This window comes from Bufo bufo, chromosome 1, assembly GCF_905171765.1.
Source record: "Bufo bufo chromosome 1, aBufBuf1.1, whole genome shotgun sequence".
Lineage (NCBI taxonomy): Eukaryota > Metazoa > Chordata > Amphibia > Anura > Bufonidae > Bufo > Bufo bufo.
The window spans coordinates 75,437,773-75,460,986 of NC_053389.1; the positions used below are offsets into that span (position 1 = coordinate 75,437,773).

The 23,214-nt window shown below is 43.7% G+C and overlaps 1 protein-coding gene across 1 annotated transcript in view; it reads right to left on the reverse strand.

Annotated features, from left to right (window-relative positions):
• Positions 1 to 3,226: 3,226 nt before the first annotated feature.
• POU2AF1 (POU class 2 homeobox associating factor 1) overlaps positions 3,227 to 23,214 on the reverse strand; it is a 104,800-nt gene continuing 84,812 nt past the window's right edge. The window contains exons 2-5 of the mRNA XM_040426282.1: positions 6,842 to 6,972; positions 6,041 to 6,083; positions 5,663 to 5,943; positions 3,227 to 4,269 (exon numbers count right to left, since the gene is read on the reverse strand). Of these exons, the coding sequence (XP_040282216.1) occupies positions 3,946 to 4,269; positions 5,663 to 5,943; positions 6,041 to 6,083; positions 6,842 to 6,972 (779 nt within the window). The 3' untranslated portion in view covers positions 3,227 to 3,945. The remainder of the gene's footprint in view (positions 4,270 to 5,662; positions 5,944 to 6,040; positions 6,084 to 6,841; positions 6,973 to 23,214) is intronic.

Genomic DNA, 23,214 nt, shown 5'->3' on the forward strand with positions numbered 1-23,214 from the left:
TTTCTGTGGATTCCAGGAGTGCTGTTCGTTTTTCTATTTATATACCAAGGGGTAAGCAGCTCATTCCCCAGTGAACGTGCACCCAACCTTTCTAACTAATTTTTGTCAGTGCCGCCATTCTTCTATACTATATATATATATATATATATATATATATACACACAACTGGTTTAATTATATTTAACAAACCCACCAAAAATTTAATTGCAACCGTGTGGAAACTGGATATATTTATGAGAGCAATTAAGGCTTGACGCTCAATTTCACCTTAATACACATAGGTAGATTTCTGACTCACCTTGGGAACTGCTGCAGTAATGACGTATATATGCAGCTTAATTAAATTGAACCTCACAAAAAAAAAGATTTCTGTGAAAATGGGGGAGGGGAATGAAAGTATTTGCTTACAGGTAGCTGCTTTGGAGCCCTGCACTGTTCAACTCAGATTTTAAAATAATCAGGAAAATATGCAATGGAATAGATTTCTTATAAAGACGTCAAAAATCCATGTACATGTTCCATGCTGCATTATAGTTATTTTTTTTCCCTAGAAACTATCTCTCTGTAACACGGTGCCATACGGCTGCAGGCAGAGTTCCTCTGGCTCCATACTATGTAGCAGCTGGGAATCTGTGTGACTTTCTAAAGCTCTGCTGAGATGGCCACCATTAGTAATAAAAGGAAGCATGCACCTTGTGTTTGCAGGCACACATGTACACATAGTAAACCATGCAAACTGTTTAGATGAGGGTGTTTGCTGATAACAGCTCCATTGGTGAATATGTTCTTTTATTAATTGTGTAGTCTAAAGGTGTGGGCTGGACAACTCAAAGCAGTGTGAACCCGGACACAATGGAGCATTTTAATATTTCCTGTCAGCCTATTTGTTGATAGTGCAAGCATAGATATGAGCCATATATATAACAGTTATGAATTGGTTCTTCATTCCTGACTTATCTATAGATGTTAGTAATGGAGATTAAACTATATAATATGTTATCAGCATTGTAAGCGTTCCAAAACAGTGCCATTCATTTAGTGTATACCTTGTTACGGGCGTTCCTGGGCGAGACAGACATGCACATAAAAGTTGAAGAAATATAGCCAGAGAATAATGCTTAGTTCTAATGTTTCCAGGAAGGTTTGACATTTTACACACTTTGGGGGATATTTATCAAATCTGCTATTCCAGTTTCGTGGAGTAAAAAGCTGCAAGCGATGTCGTGTGCGACATCTTGTGTAATTTCTTTTGTGACATTTGATGAGCTTCGCCACTTTCAAAAGTGGAGTGAAAAGTTGGTTGGGATTACAAATTAGAACACTTTTATGTCTCATTTAGAATGTTTGACTTTTTAAAAAGATGCTTCTCCATGCCAGGCGACCCCCCTTGCATACGTTCACTGACAGCGGCGAAACCACATCAAATTTTCGCCAAATTTTATAAAACAAAACGCCATCTTAATAATTTTGGCGGAGGTGCGCAAAGCATCTCCAGTTTAAAAAATAGCCTTAAGCACACCTACAATGATAAATTCCTCCCTTCTTCAACATAGAAATAAAGGTATGGCTGCACTGTTCGTGGCTAGGGGCATCGCAAAGGATTGGTGATTCCATAGAAATTAATGGGATTGCAGCACAACTCACATGTTTGATGCGACCCTGACACGCAAGTTGCAAACAATCCAACACTGCTGGATTTTTTGCAACTCATTTGTCCCTGTGGCAGTAAACATGCGAGTTGCGCTGTGATTCCGTTAATTTCTATGGGATTACCAATTCTCAGCGATGCCCCCTGCGATCCTGGCCGCTACAGCTGTCGCATGAGCAGTGTTGCCGTGTACCCATACCCTGAAGGAAAGACATTTAATTTGAGAACTATGGGGGTCATTTATTATAAAGTAGGCATGGCGTGGGTGGGGAAGGGGACGGCGACTCTTCATAACTTCAGCAGAACCACCGCCAGCTTAGGGGTTTATTAAGACCATCGTCTAAAACGCCAGTCTTAATAAATGTGCCCCTATATATCTAAGATCACTATGTGCAGGGTTAGGCTTCTTTGACATTTCTATTTTTCCGGACGTATTTTCTGCGGAGAGCACACGTACTTATTGATTTTAATATGTTAGTTTACACATCAGTGATGTTCCACGGACTGTGAATCAGTGAAAGGAGTCATGCACTACTTTGATTCATGATGAGGACCAACACGCTCATTAAAGTTTCTAATTGTGTAAGTGTCTAACACTGCTAATTGCAGTGTCTGTGAAATTCGGATGACACAGCGAGGGCCAAAAATGGACACACGGACCAAACACTGATACTCCAAGGACATCTTCATGGATAAAACACGTACATATTTTCCACGGAAGTCAAGCGGATGCGAAAATGTCAACGAGGCCTTAAGCTGCTGATATACTTGGCAGCTATACCTCCTAATTCCCCTTTTTATGTGTCCGTTCAGACTCCTGGAAGCACCTTATGTCCCACATGAACAAAGGATTGGATATGTTAATATCCAATATGCCAAACAGAATGGTTAATGCGTGGAGTTTGCAATGAAAGCTGCATCAAAATCCGCACTTCCGCATCGAAATCCCATAACATTTTAATTTGAATTACCATGCAAATTTTTGTGACGTGAACTTACAGTATGACCACACTGCACTGTTGTGACACATCTGCGAGACGGCAGCATTTTTAATGGCCGTGTAGCATTGTGGGTATCGCTTGGCCATTAACAATGCAGACCCACGGCAGCTCATACAGTCATGAGGTGCTAAACCACAGCATTACCACGTCACAACCGTGGCATGACCACAACTTGTGTTTGTACCCTCAGAGTAAAGATCTGAGAAAAATGAGCCAACCAACACCTGCTTTGTACTCACAGGGGCAAAAAAACCTGAAACAGCTGTCTACAGATCTACAGAAATCTGAAGATCCTTTAAGGTTTTGGACATTGATTACAGGATAGATGCCTATTGCTGGCACAAAAGAGAACTTTCTTTCTTTTGGAGGAGAGCTAATTTGTATACTTACCACCTGATGACATTGCCTCTGTTCCTTACACCAGCTGCATCTTCACAAGGAACACCATTACTCCCCACAAGGAGAAGCATAGTGACTTCACTGAGATAGGATATTACTGCACAGGACAACTAGCTGATTGCTAGTGACTACTACAAATGTATGAAGGATGTAGAGAGTCTATCTCGATGAAGCATAATGTAAATTTTATTTTACTGTTATGAAACATTTATTTACAATAGGTTTATGCATCGTTTTGGTTATGATATGTGTCCTTAAAGGAATACTCCAACTAAAAAATCTCCACTACAAAAGAGAAAAATATTTATTTGGTGGGAGCCAACCACCGAGATCCCAACCAGTTGGTAGAATGGAAGACATTGGTCCTCAGCTCTCCCCTCAACTGCACAACCATAGCAAAAAGGAGTCTAAATAGACTGGTTGTCGCGCACGTGAGCTGCCACTTCATTCAAACACTATGGGAGTAACAAATACAGCTAAGCACTGTTCTAGAGATTGGAGGGAGTTGCAGCTGATGGCTCTCCAAGGATGTTTAATTGGAGGGGGTTTAAGCAGTTCTCTACCCATCTGTAATTATAGCGGTTTACAGCAGTTGGACGTCCACCAATCTGTGATTATAGCGGTTTACAGAAGTTGGACATCCACCAATCTGTGACTGGAGGGAGTTAAAGCAGTTGGGCCTCCACTGATCTGTGATTGGAGAGGGTTACAGCAGTTGGACCTCCAGCTATCTGCAATTTGGGGGGAGGGGGGTTACAGCAATTGGATCTTCACAGTTGTTACATGGTTGATTTTTGGTTGGAATATCCCTCTAATTGTAGTACCGTACATAGAATTTCTTCACAAAAACGTAAATCACAGATTCTTAAATATTACACTAGGTAAAGAACGCATAATTTAAAGGCCTTCAATAGATAAAGTGTGATTTAGAACATAGGAATCGTTTCCTTCCTCTCCTTGGAGTAATTTTTCCATTGGCAGGTTGTTGAGGTCTCGTCTCACTCTTGACTCATTAAGTTCCTCTGGCACAGAATCCTGTACAGGAATTGGTACTGGGACAAACTGTTGGCTTTGAATGGTGGGTGGCGTTGCTTGGTATGGTATTGAATGAGTTGCAGTAGGAAGGCTTGGAATGGTCTGTGCCCATGGGAAGTAAGTCAGTGGTGTTTGCTGCTCTGCATATTCTAACTGGGTGGCCACACATGGAGTGGTGCTTCTTGTCTGTCAGGAAGAAGTTTTGATATGTTCAGAAGTCACTAAACAGACAAAAGAAATTACAAGCTAGATTCACACACAGCATTTATGTCAGGATGTCAGGTTTTCATGGCATATTTAGTAGTATTTTTTCCAAAAATCAAGCAGCCATCAAGTAAAATATCAACTTCTCTAGACACAGTGGAGGATAGGAGGAGATATCTTAATATTGGTGCTACCTACAACTAGTGCAACAGTCCTCCCTCTCCCCAGGGTACCACGATCCATGACTCCCCTAGAATTGAATAAAAGTCATCAAGTTGACACTTCTCCATTCACCGTTAGAGAAGGGCCACTGTTCTGGAGATGTGGATGAGGACCACATAAGATGGGAATCACCCATTTACATCCCTATAAACAAGTTATCTCTCAGGTCTGAGCAAAATTATGTGCTATGGCTATCGCACTGCGTTTTAGCAAGAACATGCAAATACCTAAGGGCGCACCTGGTCATAGACCCTACAGGGAAATTTCCCAGTGGGTCGACGCCCAGAGGGCCATCCAAGCCCTCCTTTTGGCCGTGGTCAGGTACATAAAGATCTGATATTTTCAGTATTAATTAATGTAGGCGCATCAGACACTTATGTACCTGGCCAGTGGCCGCAGGTGTCCTCCTGAATTCAACTGTATTGATATCCCCAGAACGATGATACAGTTTCATGCTGTGGCATGGGCAGCAGTATTTTGTGCTGCTTTGTGGCATTTAGTTCTGCTGGGATGGTATTTTGTTCTTCACTACGGTATTGCTGGCCCAACCTACTTCAGTTGCCACGCGTTCTGTCAATTCGGACCCACCTCTAACACGAGGCCAATTTTAGGTTTTTATCCAGGGTCACTTTAAGTTTCCAGTCTGTCCCTGGTGGTGCATCAGTTACTACATTTCCCATTCTTGGAGTCTTATAGTCCAGCATTGAGTTCTAGACCTTAAAGAGATATTCCAGGATTGTATTATTGATGGCCTATTTTTTAGGATAGGCCTCCATATCTGATTAATGGGAGTCTGACAGCTGGCACTCCTCATCAGCTGTTCTGCAGTAGCTCTGACACTTACTACACAGCTCCATCCACTACACAATGGTTACTGGTTACTGTAGCTCTTCTATGAATTCAATGGAAGTAGCACTGCAGTAATCAGCTCCATCCACTACACAGTGGAAGGAGCTATGTAGTTCTGTCTTCAAAGCTACTGCAAAACAGCTGATCTGTGGAGGCGCAGGAGATTAGACTTCCGTCAATCAGATAGTAATGGCCTATCCAGAGGATAGACCATCAATATAAAAATACTAGACAATCCCTTTTAACATATCTTTTTTGGGATGAACTAATAAAAATAATATAATTTAAATACACGTTGACTTACTGTGAAATTGGTAAGTAGAGGTTGTGAGGTGTAAGTCAAGACTGAAGGTGGACCAACCACCGTGTAGCCCTGACACATGGGCTGCACATACATGTCACCTGTATACGGGCAGCTGACAGTCTCGTGTGAGATATACTCTGGGCATGCTGTCCATTGTGTTATAGGCTGAAAAGAGGGCGGCTGGGAAATCCATCCAGTGTAGAATGTGCCTTCATCTTGGATTGGCAGCAATGATGTTGTGGTGTCCAAATCAACATACGGGTGGTCAGTGGAGTTTGAGACTAGAAATCAATGATGATGACATGGATTAAAAAATGCTGAGCAAAACTATCAGCATACAGAAATATTTTAGTCAACAAGATTATAGTGACTGATTACCTACTGACGTGTACGGTGGGAGAGTCTGGTAAGATGTCGACACCTAAAAACAGATGAACAAGATGAACTCTCAGCATAAAATACACCCAAATAGGGATGAGCAAATGGGACTGAGCTGCACAATAGCCATGTGAACGATGGATGAGACATCACTGGCGTAGAAAGAGGCCGCAGCAGTCACTGGAGTGCCGTGGCCTCTTTAAACAGCTGATCGGCGGGGGTGCTTGGAGTCGGACCCCCACTGATCAGATATTGAATACATATCCTGAGGATAGGAGTAAATGAGAAGATTGAGCAGCTCTCACCTGCTGCACCTGTGGTGAGCACGGTACCAGCCTGGACACGGCCGTAACAGCAAATCAACAAAAGGAGAAAATCCGGCTCTTGAACAACAGGAGACACTTTATTTAGCGGTAAAACTTCCAATCCTCATAGGCAAGACTATGCCTTGCCTATGAGGATTGGAAGTTTTACCGCTAAATAAAGTGTCTCCTGTTGTCCAAGAGCCGGATTTTCTCCTTTTGTTGATATCCTGAGGATAGGCCATCAATATCAAAATCCTGTAGAACCACTTTGAAGGTTACATTGACCTATGAATACAGTTTTACTGTTAGATGTAATCAACATAAAAAATTTGAGTCACTTGGTAAATTCATTGATTTACTTAAATTTCCATAAACATTTTAATTTAGAAAATCCCTTTAAAATGTGTAACATAATAAAACAGAACAACCTCTTATATTGATGAATGCAGCCTTGTTATAAGAGGCATATCGGCTATGACATGTGTAGTCACATTACCGTGGACGTTATGGAATTAGTAGCAGCTGAGTTCCCTCTCTTTCTTTTCAGAAGCTCCTTGACTGGTTCCTTGACCCGCACACCAAGGTAAGGTCGGTTCTGGTTCTGCTGGTGCTGATCTGAAGTCACAGCTAGAAGACAAAAAGGAGAGTGGATATGTGAGGGAATTTAACTTGCTAAGTTTATAATTCTTGAATTGTCCTATCAATAAGGAGTTCTAGAGCTGTGTGTGGTTTTGTGGGAGTGATTGCAGGTGGCTGAGTGTGGATTGCAGCAGAGATCATTGAAAGTTAAGTGTTTGTATTTTTGTACTTGCATTTAAAATCGTTTTTTTTTTTTTTTTTCTCTGCTTAATTAAGGCGAGTGCCTGGGGCAACCAGGTGCTATAAATTGAGCCACTTATACTCTTCAGAGCCTGCTCTTTCTGAGGCTTGCTCTACTAAGTGGCTTCTTATTAAGTGGAGTTAAAAAATAAGGAGTTTAAGAAAAGGAGTTTGGAAACTAAGGTTGGATATAATTTCCTTGTGTGTTGTTGGCTTAATTTTACGTGGTCCTTCAACTACAGCAGACAGGGTCTAAATCTAAATCATTTATACTGTTTTACTTTTTTACTGTTGTAATCCCCATTTAGTATGTGTTGCACAATTTACAACGCAGTCCAGTGCACATCTTGCATGATGTATGCAGTCCTGGAACAGCCGTTCGAGGGTGTATATCTTTGTTCTAGATGTGAGCAAATTACCCGTTTGGAATCGCAGATCGAGTCTCTAAATGGGCAAGTTGCAACACTGAGAGGCATTGATAATTTGCAAAAGAGTTTGCTTCTCACCGAGCAAGCACTCTTTGGGGTAGATGAGGGGGAGGGTGACAGAGAGGAGGCTGAGGAAAGTGAGGTAGCTAGCTGGGTAAAAGTTAGAAAGCGGGGTAGAGGGAAGAGTGCCAGGGAGGCTAGCCCTGATCTGACACACCCCAACAAGTTTGCACGTTTGGCAGATGAGGGGGATGTCAGTCCGGGGACGGCACTGCTGCAGCCAGACACTTCCTCTGCCAGTCAGGGGAATGTCAGCTCTAGTAAGCAGGGAACCAGGAGAGCAGGGCAGGCCAGACAGGTGCTGGTAGTGGGAGACTCCATTATTAGGGGAACAGATAGGGAAATCTGTCACAAAGACCGTGATCGCAGAACAGTGTGCTGTCTTCCTGGCGCTAGAGTTCGACACATCGCGGATCGGGTTGACAGATTACTGGGAGGGGCTGGAGACGATCCAGCGGTCATGGTCCATATCGGAACCAATGACAAAGTTAGAGGTAGGTGGAGAGTCCTTAAAAATGATTTCAGGGATTTAGGTCAAAAGCTGAGGGCAAGGACCTCTAAGGTAGTATTTTCCGAAATACTGCCTGTACCACGAGCCACACAAGAAAGGCAATGGGAGATTAGGGAGATTAACAAGTGGCTCAAGAACTGGTGTAGGATGGAGGGGTTTGGGTTCCTGGAGAACTGGGCCGATTTTTCTATCGGCAACAGGCTCTATCGTAGGGACGGGCTGCACCTCAATGGGGAAGGGGCAGCTGTGCTGGGGAGAAAGATGGCTAGAAGGTTGGAGGAGTGTTTAAACTAGGGACTGGGGGGGAGGGTAATTACGTTATAGGAGGGGAAGATAGTGCAGATAGAGACCGGGGACAAGGTAATAAGAATGGGGGAGGAATGGAAGGAGGGACTAGAACAATTCAGAAGGAAAGGTGTAGGGTAAAAAATATACATAAACCTCTCAAATGTATGTATACTAATGCCAGAAGCCTGACTAATAAAACTGGTGAACTGGAATTAGTGATGTGTGAGGAGGACTATGACATAGTGGGAATAACTGAGACATGGCTGGATGATAGCTATGACTGGGCAGTTAATGTACAAGGTTAAGGTCTGTTTAGAAAGGATCGTCAAAACCGGAGAGGGGGAGGGGTCTGCCTTTATATAAAGTCCTGTCTAAAGCCCACAGTCCGAGAAGATATAAGTGAGGGACATGAACATGTGGAGTCACTATGGGTAGAGATACATGGAGCTAAAAACAACAATAAATTACTAATAGGAGTTTACTATAAACCACCTAATATACCAGAGTCCACAGAAAATCTACTACTAAACGAGATAGACGAGGCGGCAAATCATAATGAGGTGGTTATTATGGGGGACTTCAACTACCCAGATATAGACTGGGAAACTGAAACTTGTATATCTCATAAGGGAAAAAGGTTCGTGGCTATAACCAAAGACAATTACCTCTCCCAACTGGTTCAGGACCCGACTAGAGGGACGGCCATACTGGACTTAGTATTAACCAATAGACCTGACAGAACAACAGACGTGCAGGTCGGGGGACACCTGGGAAATAGTGACCATAAAGTAATAACCTTCCAATTATCATTCAAAAGAGCGTTTCTACAGGGAGGAACAAAAATACCAAACTTCAAAAAAGCTAAATTTAGCCAACTAAGAGAGGCCATAGGCCAAACTAACTGGGACAAAGTCCTCACAAATACAGACACAAAATGGGATATCTTTAAAAACATCCTAAAAACTCATTGTCAGAGGTACATACCGTATGGTAATAAAAGGTTAAGGAACAAAAAGAAACCAATGTGGATAAATAGAACTGTAAAGAAAGCAATAAATGACAAAAAGAAAGCATATAAAACACTAAAACAGGAGGGTTGCACGGAAGCACTGAAAAACTATAAGGAAAAAAATAGAACATGTAAAAAACAAATAAAAGCGGCCAAACTAGAGACCGAGAGATTAATTGCCAAAGAGAGTAAAACCAACCCTAAAATGTTCTTCAATTATATAAATGTTAAAAAGTATAAAGCTGAAGGTGTTGGCCCTTTAAAGAGTAATGAGGGGGGAGTCGCAGAGAGCGACGAGGAGAAAGAAAAGCTGTTAAATATTTTTTTCTCCAATGTAATCACTGAGGAAAATAAATTGTCAGATGACATGCAGAATGCAAAAATAAATTCCCCATTAAAAGTGTCCTGTCTGACCCAGGAAGAAGTACATCAGCGGCTTAAAAAGATTAAAATAGACAAATCGCCAGGACCGGATGGCATACACCCCCGTATCCTAAAGGAATTAAGTAATGTCATAGCCAGACCCTTATTTCTGATATTTGCAGACTCTATATTGACAGGGAATGTCCCACAGGATTGGCGCGTGGCATATGTGGTGCCAATATTCAAAAAGGGGCCAAAAACAGAGCCTGGAAACTATAGGCCGGTAAGTTTAACATCTGTTGTGGGTAAACTGTTTGAAGGTTTTCTGAGAGATGCTATATTAGAGCATCTCAACGGAAATAAGCAAATAACGCCATATCAGCATGGCTTCGTGAGGGATCGGTCATGTCAAACTAATTTAATCAGTTTCTATGAGGAGGTAGGTTCTAGACTTGACAGCGGCGAATCAATGGATGTCGTATATCTGGACTTCTCCAAAGCATTTGACACTGTACCGCATAAAAGGTTAGTATATAAAATGAGAATGCTCGGACTGGGAGAAAACATCTGTATGTGGGTAAGTAACTGGCTGAGTGATAGAAAACAGAGGGTGGTTATTAACGGTACACATTCAGATTGGGTCACTGTCACTAGTGGGGTACCTCAGGGGTCAGTATTGGGCCCTATTCTCTTCAATATATTTATTAATGATCTTGTAGAAGGCTTGCATAGTAAAGTATCAATTTTCGCAGATGACACTAAACTGTGTAAAGTAATTTACACTAAAGAGGACAGTATACTACTACAGAGGGATCTGGATAGATTGGAGGCTTGGGCAGATAAGTGGCAGATGAGGTTTAACACTGACAAATGTAAGGTTATGCACATGGGAAGGAATAATGCAAGTCACCCGTACATTCTAAATGGTAAAACACTCGGTAACACTGACATGGAAAAGGATCTAGGAATTTTAATAAACAGCAAACTAAACAGCAAAAACCAGTGTCAGGCAGCTGCTGCCAAGGCCAACAAGATAATGGGTTGCATCAAAAGGGGCATAGATGCCCGTGATGAGAACATAGTCCTATCACTTTACAAATCGCTAGTCAGACCACACATGGAGTACTGTGTACAGTTCTGGGCTCCTGTAAACAAGGCAGACATAGCAGAGCTAGAGAGGGTTCAGAGGAGGGCAACTAAAGTAATAACTGGAATGGGGCAACTACAGTACCCTGAAAGATTATCAAAATTAGGGTTATTCACTTTAGAAAAAAGACGACTGAGGGGAGATCTAATTAATATGTATAAATATATCAGGGGTCAGTACAGAGATCTATCCCATCAGCTATTTATCCCCAGGACTGTGACTGTGACGAGGGGACATCCTCTGCGTCTGGAGGAAAGAAGGTTTGTACACAAACATAGAAGAGGATTCTTTACGGTAAGAGCAGTTAGACTATGGAACTCTCTGCCTGAGGAGGTGGTGATGGTGAGTACAATAAAGGAATTCAAGAGGGGCCTGGATGTGTTTCTAGAGCGTAATAATATTACAGGCTATAGCTACTAGAGAGGGGTCGTTGATCCAGGGAGTTATTCTGATTGGAGTCGGGAAGAAATTTTTTATTCCCCTAAAGTGGAGAAAATTGGCTTCTACCTCACAGGGTTTTTTGCCTTCCTCTGGATCAACTTGCAGGATGACAGGCCGAACTGGATGGACAAATGTCTTTTTTCGGCCTTATGAACTATGTTACTATGTTACTATGTTACTCTGTGTAAACAGCTCCTATGCAAATCCATGTCCGCATTGTTACAGACTACCAACATACTTTGTGTAGTCTGATCCTGCAGTAATAATGCATTCCGTCTGCCCAATACGTCTGGCCTACATTCATTTGCTTTGGAATTAAAGGGGCTAAGGTCATCAATATCTGATTGTTGGGGATCCAACTCCTGGCCCCCACCACGTTTCAGCTGTTTGAAGGGACTGTGCTTTCTAACATTATACCAAGCACAGCGTATAGCGGCTGGGCTTGGTATTGCAGCCCTAGCCCTTTCACTTGAATGGGACTGAGATGCAAATAGGCCATGTGACCAATGAACGTGACGTCACTGCTCTCGGAAGAGGCTGTGGCCCTCACCAGAAGGCCCCGGGCTCTTCAGACAACTGATCAGGAAGGGTGCCGGAAGTCGGGTCCCCACCAATCTGTATTGAAGAGCTATCCGCAGGATAGGTCATCAATATCCGAACACCCAGAAAACACCTTTAAGAATTGGAAATAATTTGATTCTTTTGTAGAGCCATAGCTTGTGAATTCTAATAGGTAGAGAAATCGCTTAGCCACACACTGCTGTTGGTATACCGTACGGATTTCTAGGAGTCGGGTTCCCACCCCATAAAGCAATTTGTAGAAAAAAACTCCTGAAATATCACGAACAAACGTAGCTTATGTGATCATACGCGTTGTTTATTTATTCTGCGTCTCCTTTTGCTATGTTTCGGCCAATTCGGCCTTTTTCAAACTATAACAGAATAAAGAAAACAAATATGGATGTCATGATTTTCAATATACAGAATGGCAGTGATCAGCATACAGTATCGACAGCCACAATGGCAAATATACTGGTGCTTAGAGTGAAAAGACAAAAAAAAAATGAATGCAAATAAAAATATAGATATGTCAAACACATGGTAATATAACATGAAAACAGATGTAGATTCTTCAATTCGTATTAATCAGGTCCACAGGATCCAAAGGTAAGGCTTGATGTAGCATGATGCAATGCTATATCTATATGTCAAGGATATACACACTGCGATATGAAGGTAAAATAACATATGAGATAGGCAGGGTACAGTGTCAACAATCAAGCAGATCTAGTTAGGCAGAGGGTAGGCAGTAAACAATGGTATAAGTAATGTCCGGGAATACCTGGTGCCACTGTGGGAGAGTAAGGAGATATGGAGGTCAGCGCAAGGCAACGTGCGTCCACACTATGAGAAAGGTGAGCCGCCTGAGAGGGAGAGCGGCGTCCTTTTGAAAGGCGCGCGCCTGTACGGGTAGCGCATTGCGACAGACATGCGTGTCAAGACTCGATTTGCTGTCGGTGCTATGGAATGCACCAAGGGTAGGAGAGGTTGCGCTTGTGCACAGGCGTGTATATCGGGCTGCGGATTGGGGATATAGCCCTGGTATGTGAGCGAACTAAATGTAAGGACAAGGTGTGTCTCACTCTGGAGTGTCTTGTGAAGCAGAGTCCTGGTGAGTGGTCTCAGCTGGGCAAGGCTGAGGGGCCACGAGGCTTGGCGATAGCCTGAACTTTGGGGGACGCGGTGATGCCTGTGAAACAAGAATCACGAGGCCAGAGTCGGGAGGACTACTGGGCCACAATCCCCCAAAAGGTATTGAAGTGTCACAGCCTGGAGGTTGCTGGACTGTATGGCTGAGGAAAGCCGCATTGGTGTTCCATGTGTGAACAGGGCTCTCTAGGTGAGTCAGGGATACGCTTATGTGTTTAGTTAGAGCCTAGCCGGGCAAGGGTTTGTTATTTAGTGTGGATGTCACACGTGATAAGTTGAAGCTGCGACTTCTTAACCTGTGCTTTGCTAAAGTGTCTGAAATGAAGCAAGAGTTTGGACATTATAACCGTGTCTGCGAAGATATCTGTGAGTGTGACCCCCTGAAAAGAGACGATCCCCTACAGTGGATATGTGTATAAGATATAGTAAAAACGAGATATGAAGTAAACAGAAATAAAGTACCGATAACTAGAACTGCAATTTTTAACAATAGGCAGCTATTCCCATAAACCTCATTATCCTGTTCATATAAAGTTTATGCTAATAGAAACAAAGTATATAATAAAGGTAGAAAAATCTTGCAGAATTGCCATAAAAGTTCCTGAAACCAAGGTTACAAGTGTAAATAACAAAGCAGGGTACACTTGTAACCGGGCAGGTGGAGCGATGGTATGTCTTTGAAGTTACACGGACTCATACATTATTTACTTAAGAGCAAAGGTTGTTCATGCAAAATGTGGTTACGTGAAATTAGTTGGTAAAGTGAGTAATGCTTTACCAAATGACAAGGTTGTTTGTAACATAGTAACATAGTACATAAGGCCGAAAAAAGACATTTGTCCATCCAGTTCGGCCTGTTATCCTGCAAGTTGATACAGAGGAAGGCAAAAAAAACAACAACTGTGTGGTAGAAGCCAATTTTCCCCACTTTGGAGTCGGGAAGGAATTTTTTATTCCCCTAATCAGGCAATCAGAATAACTCCCTGGATCAACGACCCCTCTCTAGTAGCTATTGCCTGTAATATTATTACACTCCAGAAATACATCCAGGCCCCTCTTGAATTCCTTTATTGTACTCACCATCACCACCTCCTCAGGCAGAGAGCTCCATAGTCTCATTGCTCTTACCGTAAAGAATCCTCTTCTATGTTTGTGTACAAACCTTCTTTCCTCCAGATGCAGAGGATGTCCCCTCGTCACAGTCACAGTCCTGGGGATAAATAGATGATGGGATAGATCTCTATACTGACCCCTGATATATTTATACATAGTAATTAGATCTCCCCTCAGTCGTCTTTTTTGTAAAGTGAATAACCCTAATGTTGATAATCTTTCAGGGTACTGTAGTTACCCCATTCCAGTTATTACTTTAGTTGCCCTCCTCTGGACCCTCTCCAGCTCTGCTATGTCTGCCCTGTTTACAGGAGCCCAGAACTGTACACAGTACTCCATGTGTGGTCTGACTAGCGATTTGTAAAGTGGTAGGACTATGTTCTTATTATGGGCATCTATGCCCCTTCTGATACAACTCATTATCTTATTGGCCTTGGCAGCAGCTGCCTGACACTGTTTTTTGCAGCTTAGTTTGCTGTTTATTAAAATTCCTAGATCCTTTTCCATGTCAGTGTTACCGAGTGTTTTACCATTTAGTATGTACGGATGACTTGCATTATTCCTTCCCATGTGCATAACTTTACATTTGTCAGTGTTAAACCTCATCTGCCACTTATCTGCCCAAGCCTCCAATCTATCCAGATCCCTCTGTAGTAGTATACTGTCCTCTTCAGTGTTAATTACTTTACACAGCTTAGTGTCATCTGCGAAAATTGATACTTTACTATGCAAGCCTTCTACAAGATCATTAATAAATATATTGAAGAGAATAGGGCCCAATACTGACCCCTGAGGTACCCCACTAGTGACAGTGTCCTCATAAAAACTGATTAAATTAGTTTGGCATGACCGATCCCTCACGAAGCCATGCTGATATGGCGTTTTTTACTTATTTCTGTTCAGATGCTCTAAGATAGCATCTCTCAGAAAACCTTCAAACAGTTTACCCACAACAGATGTTAAACTTACCGGCCTATAGTTTCCAGGCTCTGTTTTTGGACCCTTTTTGAATATTGGCACCACATTTGCCATGCACCAATCCTGTGGGACATTCCCTGTCAGTATAGAGTCCGCAAATATCAGAAATAAGGGTCTGGCTATGACATTACTTAATTCTCTTAGGATACGGGGGTGTATGCCATCCGGTACTGGCGATTTGTCCATTTTAATATTTTTAAGTCGCTGATGTACTTCTTCCTGGGTCAGACAGGACACTTTTAATGGGGAATTTATGTTTACATTCAGCATTTCATCTGACAGTTTATTTTCCTCAGTGAATACATTGGAGAAAAAAATATTTAACAGCTTTTCTTTCTCCTCGTCGCTCTCTGTGACTCCCCCCTCATTACTCTTTAAAGGGCCGACACCTTCAGATTTATACTTTTTAACATTTAGGGGTTAGTTTTACACTCTTTTGCAATTAATCTCTCGGTCTCTAGTTTGGCCGCTTTTATTTGTTTTTTACATGTTCTATTTTTTTCCTTATAGTTTTTCAGTGCTTCCGTGCTACCCTCCTGTTTTAGTGATTTATATGCTTTCTTTTTGTCATTTATTGCTTTCTTTACAGTTCTATTTATCCACATTGGTTTCTTTTTGTTCCTTAACCTTTTATTCCCATACGGTATGTACCTCTCACAATGAAAATTGTAAATTGAAAAGTTCTGCAGAAGACAGTGGCGTAACTAGAACTGACTGGGCCCCACACCAAATTATTGAATGGGCTCCCCCCCCCCTTCATGGGCAACTTCTTCACAACCCCCCCCCCCCCTTCCTCTATTCAAGTACCAGTCCTGCAGCTAGTCAAAATCACTCACTCAGACCAGGCCGTGCTGCGACTTTGTCCGTTTCCCACACATATACTGCATATCATGTCACTGTATATAATACTATTGTGGGGGCCCTTTTACAATTTAGTCCTCATCTCAGATGGGCCCCTTTGGAGTTCAGGCCCCGCAGTAGCTGCGTCCCCTGCTTCCACTATAGGTACGCTCCTGCCTTTCACAATATTACAGCTATACACACTATACAATGCCAATAAAAGGTCTGTTACCATAATTACAAGAAAAATGCAAAAAAAAGTACTCAAAACAAATATAATTAGGGAGAGTTTACATTTTCGTTTCATTTTCCGTTCTTCTGATGTGTCAGAAGAACGAAAAAAATAAATCAATGGATGTATCTTGTAAAAAAAAAAAGGATCCTGTAAACAAATGGATCCTGCTGCATCCATTATGCACATTTGGCATCCGTTTGAGCCATTTCTGAGATCTGTTCTATCAGACGGAAAAAAGTACTGCGTACAGGAGTTTTCTTTCTGTCTAAAAAACGGATCTCAGGTAGAAATGGCTCAAACGGATGCCAAATGTGCATAACGGATGCAACAGGATCCATTTGTTTACAGGATCCTTTTTTTCTGTTCTTCGAACGGATCAGAAGAACCGAAAATCAAAATGGAGATGTGAACTCTTGCTTACTTGAATACACAGAATAAAATAGCATAACCAATTTCAAGCAAGTACAGGAATAGCATCCACTGGGCAGTGTATTTCCCTTATGCATCCTCAGTATGGGGCTGAATGTATAAGCTGCTGCTGACAAGAGCTGTTGTTATCTTCAGTGCGGCCCTCCACTATACGCTGCCTGCTGCCTGTGAGGCCATAAGTTTACATCATAGTACATGCAACCCTGCCCTGCTGACACCCCTGCTACTGCTCCCGGGCCCCTTCTAAGCTCGGGGCCCTGAAGCAGCTGCTTCCCTGATAGTTACGCCCCTGGCAGAAGACCAGAGTGCCATTGTTTAGCCACCAATTAGCTATTGTAGAAAAGGCAAAGCAAACGTAACAATCCTCCATGCATCAGTGTTGTAAAGGGGCAAGAAAAGTGCCCCATGACTAAGAGCAACAGTGTCCCCATCAGTGCCAACCACTAGTGATCGGCAGGGGCAATATTCGAATTCGCAATATTTTGCGAATATTTGGTAGAATATTCGTCATATATTTGCGAATTCGAGATTAGTTTATTGATCGCGAAAAATCGGCAATGTAATATTTGCGTAATGCGTGCGAAATACATTTGTGGGTCACTATAGCTACATTTTTTAAGCTGGTATAAGTTTCCTGAGACGGGAGAAAATGGTTGGCACGGCAGAACACTACAATAGCTTTATGTGCAGATAGAGTGCTCCAATATATTCGTAATTGCGAAATCGGCACTAATGATGCAAATATTTTGGCGCAATACGTGCAAATTCACATTTTAACAGGTCTGACTACTTATTAGTGATCGGTGCACTAAGTATTGTTGTGAAATTTTGACATCACAGCACTATGTATGTATGTATGTAGCATGTATGTATGGACAGCAGAACCTATCAGCTACACTATATCACTATCTAACCTACACTGTCTATTTCCCACTAACTATCTATAATAAACATATATATTATATTTGTGGTATGAGCGTGTGACGGAAGAGGCATGCCTACAACACTGCCCTGACCTATCTGGCTGGAGTGTGCCCGGAGCCAGGTACGAGCAGCTCCTATATGGAAGGAGTGCCCGGAAATTGAGCTAGGATTGTATCCTAATCCTGCCGCTAGTATGCGTATGTTTGTGATGAAAAGGGCAGATGAAAGGGGCCTGCCATCTAACGGGAGCAATGGGTCGTCCAAGGCAGCTGACTGAGGTAAGGCCGTAAGTTCCTTGAGAACTTTGACAGGACACCAGCTATTGGATGTGGGGAAAAACTCGACTTCGATGGGAGGACCTGCCTGGTTGGTTTTGGTGGTTAGTATGTACAGCGTGAAGTGATTATCGTGCCAGATGAGATGTCGCTTGAGGAGCGTGGTGCGACTGAAAGAGCTGCAGGTGAACTCCCCGGGTCTAAGGAAACCATAGAACCCGAGGTACATGGCCGCTTTGATGGTGATGCTGGCCGAATGCCCAAAAGGAAGACCGTCCAGGGCTAATGACAATTTGCGAAACAGCTCGCTTGAGACCGGTTGTCTGCGAACCTGAACCCTCGTGTTATTCTTTTGAATACCCCTAAGAGTAGCTTTGATGGCCTGATTTGACATGATGGACTTGCTGGTGGGGTCGCTGAGCATCGGATGGTGCTATATTCCCACTAGATTAGATACAGTTTGATAGTATTAAATGATAGGTGGCGGTGGGAATGACAATAGGCTATAAACGCCATGAGGAAAGTGACTTTGTCCAAGTCACCTTGTGGATGGGCGTCTACGAACCGTTGAAAGACCTTGAATCCTGATCTGTAGTTCCTGGCAGTATTGGCTGCCAATGAACGTTGTACTAAGATCTTTGCAGAGGCTACCAGGGACCCTAGTCCATCAGGAGGGAGCTGAATAGTGGGGCTGGAATTCCGACGGGGTCTGCATCTGGTAGTTCCTGGAAAAAGATGGTGTAATTAAAGCGGGACAAGGCATCAGCCGCAATGTTCTTCGCCCCTTGAATGTGGAATGCGAAAAAATGAAAGTTACATTTCAAGGACAGCCAAACTAACTTACGTAAGAGGGACATAATTTTCTGGGACTTGGCCCTTCCTTTCGTGATTACATCCACTACAACCTGGCTGTCTGTCATGAAAACTACCAGTTTATTGGCCCAGAGTGAGCCCCAGGCTTGAGCGGCTGCCACTATCGGGTATAGTTCTAACAATGGGGATGACCTCAGAGAACCAGCGTCGGAGAAGAATTACACCGGCCAACTGCCAACGAACCAGTGGTGATGGAAAATGGCGGTGAACCCGCGAGAGGCTGTGGCGTCAGAAAAGACTGTGGGTGAAGCGGAATCTGGGGAAGGCACGAGCAAAGATATGCCGTTCCACCTGGTGAGAAACGATTGCCACATTCGTAAATCCGCCACAGCGTGATTGTCCAGTTGGATGGTGGAATCCTGATCTGGAGCAGACTGAGGAGCCTGGACATGAACGATCTGCCTTGGGGTATGATCCTGAAAGCAAAGTTTAGGGAACCCAACAGGGACTGGATCTCCCGTTTGGATAGGACCCTGGACAAAGCCGCAGAGGAGACTGCGGCCCGGATCTTGGACAGCTTTGCTATGGGGAGGCTGGCCTCCATGCAGACTGAATCGAGGATGATGCCCAAGAAGGTAACCCTGGTGCCCGGCCGGTAGCTACGGGAACGTCTAACTTGGCGAAAAGTTGTAGCAAACTCCCTAAACCCGTAGGTTCACCATGCGGGCTTTCAATGATCAAAAAATCATTGAGGTAATGAATAACCATGTCCAACCCCCCATGGTGAACCAGAATCCAATGTAGAGCGCACGCAAATTGATCAAACAGCCATGGGCTGCTCTTAGACCCGAAAGTACGCCGGTTGGCGAAATAATATCTATGTGCCCAATGTAAGCCATAATACTTCCATAACTGGGGAAGAATGGGGAGCAATTTAAATGCATTCGCTATGTCATCCTTAGCCAACCATGCCCCTTCCCCTGCTAGCAAGATGTACCTGATGGCCTCATCGATGGACGAGTAACTCATGGCGAATTCTTCGGACAGGATTAAAGAATTCAAACTGGGAATGGATGACATGTGAGGAGCAGACAAGTCGTAAATTAAGCGCTTTTTATTGGAGGACTGCTTGGTTACAAGGCCAATCGGGTTTAACCTCCAAGTCGCGAAGGGGATCGACTGGAATGGACCCAACAGGAAACCTTTCTGGACCTCCGACTGCAACAAAGTATCTACTGAGTAGCCGACAGCAAGTTCCTTCCCTCCCAGGAAACTTGAGGGAGGGCAATGAATCCCGTATGAAAACCCCTCTCGAATCCAGAGAGAAGGAACTGAGTCAGCTGGCGATCAGGGTGTTCCTGCAACAGAATGCCTAAAAGCTCAATATTAATGTCGGCTAGTCATAGCGTTTTGTTCTGTCTTTTCGGGCAGCTGGAACGAGGATGGGCCCTGAAACAGAGGGAGCAGATATGCAAGGCTCTGCAACTGCTGAAACCGCATCCCTCTAAATTGAAATTATTGCATATTTGGCTCTGTCCCAGATAAGTGATTGGTCTACCCAGCTTGTCCATCGTCTACCCAGCTTGGCCTGATACCGCTGGGCGCTAGAGGGACCTGGTAGGGAAGCCTCCCGGGCCGGAGTTGTCAGGTTAGGGCACTAGTCTGCAGTATGCAAGATTGACTGGCAAGCTGCGCAAGTAGGAGCTCTTAGACCGGCGAAATGCCGACAGAAGAGTTCCATGTCAAGGTTTGCCCAGTTAGTGATGAACTGGAACTGGGCGAGGGCTGCGGCTGCCTTGGCCGAAAATGACCTATGTAATCATAGAAATTTGTGCCACCGTACTTATAACCCAAATCAGTAATGCGGTACAAATAGGAGTCTAATTCCTCCCGCCTGTGAGGTTGCGTTGAGCAAATGGTGTCTCTGTACAGGCTGAACGCCAGCACAAATTCTGGAATTGAAAGCTTCCTATTCAAGCGAGCGTCCTTGGCTCTGAGCACGACTGACACCTCCCCACAATTGATGATCTTGTTCTCCGAAACGTCCTGGGACGCAATGAGGATGGACACTAAGTTAACATCCTTCCCTGCTAAGATATCTTTTTTTAAGTTATCCGGGATGAAATGAGACTGAGCAATCTGGGGACTGGCACAGACCGTACTTGAAGCCGAATCCTGAGAAGTGGAAGGGATAGGTGGCGGAGCCAGCGACTGTGACGCCACCTGAGACCGAGATTCCAACTCCCCCATTCTGGATTGGATATCTGCCACTGATCCAGCCAGGCTGCCGATAGTGGACTGCAGCTGCAGCAGGGACAGCTGGATAGAAGAGAGAGAGGGTTGTTCGCTGTCATCAGGAGACGGTAGAGTTCTGCCTTCCTCGCTGATGCGGGATGATGAATCCCTCTCTTATTGAGCTCCGAGATGAGCTTAGGTATGGTCCAGCTCCTAAGGGACTGGTTACTGGCGCGTCCTGACACTGAAGACCCGGGCAATGACATGTTATCCTCCACATCTGACGCTTGAGACATCTTTTGCTTGCATGGGAAACAAGTATGTGTGTGTGTGTGTGTGTATATATATATATATATATATATATATATATATACACACTCACCTAAAGAATTATTAGGAACACCATACTAATACGGTGTTGGACCCCCTTTTGCCTTCAGAACTGCCTTAATTCTATGTGGCATTGATTCAACAAGGTGCTGATAGCATTCTTTAGAAATGTTGGCCCATATTAATAGGATAGAATCTTGCAGTTGATGGAGATTTGAGGGATGCACATCCAGGGCACGAAGCTCCCGTTCCACCACATCCCAAAGATGCTCTGTTGGGTTGAGATCTGGTGACTGTGGGGGCCATTTTAGTACAGTGAACTCATTGTCATGTTCAAGAAACCAATTTGAAATGATTCGAGCTTTGTGACATGGTGCATTATCCTGCTGGAAGTAGCCATCAGAGGATGGATACATGTTCTCATTCTGTTTACGCCAAATTCGGACTCTACCATTTGAATGTCTCAACAGAAATCGAGACTCATCAGACCAGGCAACATTTTTCCAGTCTTCAACAGTCCAATTTTGGTGAGCTCTTGCAAATTGTAGCCTCTTTTTCCTATTTGTAGTGGAGATGAGTGGTACCCGGTGGGGTCTTCTGCTGTTGTAGCCCATCCGCCTCAAGGTTGTGCGTGTTGTGGCTTCACAAATGCTTTGCTGCATACCTCGGTTGTAACGAGTGGTTATTTCAGTCAACGTTGCTCTTCTATCAGCTTAAATCAGTCGGCCCATTCTCTTCTGACCTCTAGCATCCACAAAGCATTTTTGCCCACAGGACTGCCGCATACTGGATGTTTTTCCCTTTTCACACCATTCTTTGTAAACCCTAGAAATGGTTGTGCGTAAAAATCCCAGTAACTGAGCAGATTGTGAAATACTCAGACCGGCCCGTCTGGCACCAACAACCATGCCACGCTCAAAATTGCTTAAATCACCTTTCTTTCCCATTCTGACATTCAGTTTGGAGTTCAGGAGATTGTCTTGACCAGGACCACCCCCCTAAATGCATTGAAGCAACTGCCATGTGATTGGTTGACTAGATAATTGCAATAATGAGAAATAGAACAGGTGTTCCTAATAATTCTTTAGGTGAGTGTATATAGGCTAGCTAACTAAGGCTACTTTTACACTAGCGTTTTTCTTTTCTAGCACTGAGTTCCGTCCTAGGGGCTCAATACTGGAAAAGAACTGATCAGTTTTATCTCCATGCATTCGGAATGGAGAGAAATCCATTCAGGATGCATCAGGATGTCTTCAGTTCAGTCCCTGAACGGCGTTTTGGACGGAGGAAATACCACAGCATGCTGCAGTATGTATTATCTCCGTCACAGATTCCAGCTCAATTGCCGGAATGCCGGATTGAAATGTATTAGTGTCGGATCCGGCATTAAAAATACTGCAATGCCGGATCCGTCCTTCCGGTCTGCGCATGCGCAGACCGGTAAAAATTTGAAAAAAAAATAGAAACTGATCTGTTTGTCCATATGACAAACAGAGAGACGGATCCATTCTTGGAATGCATTTGAGAGACGGATCCGCATCCGGATCCGTCTTCAAATGCTGTCCGTTTGCATGCAGACTGCCTGATCCGGCAGGCAGTTCCGTCGACGGATTTGCTTGACGGATCACTCTGCCGCAAGTGTGAAAGTAGCCTAACTAACTATCTAATGTAATGACACAGGAAAGCAGAGAGCACAGCAATGACACTGCTCTCTCTCTCTCAGATCTGCAAAATACTGCATACAAGGGCTGCTGGGGAGGTTCTTATATAGTAAGGGGTAGGCAACTTTCCTATTGGTTGCTAGGGATGTTGCTAAGCTCAGATAAAGACATTGCAGCCTTCTCATTGGCCAGAGGCGGACACAGGCAGCAAAGGGCCCCTGTGCAAAGGATGTACCTGGGCCCCCCCACCAAACCACACA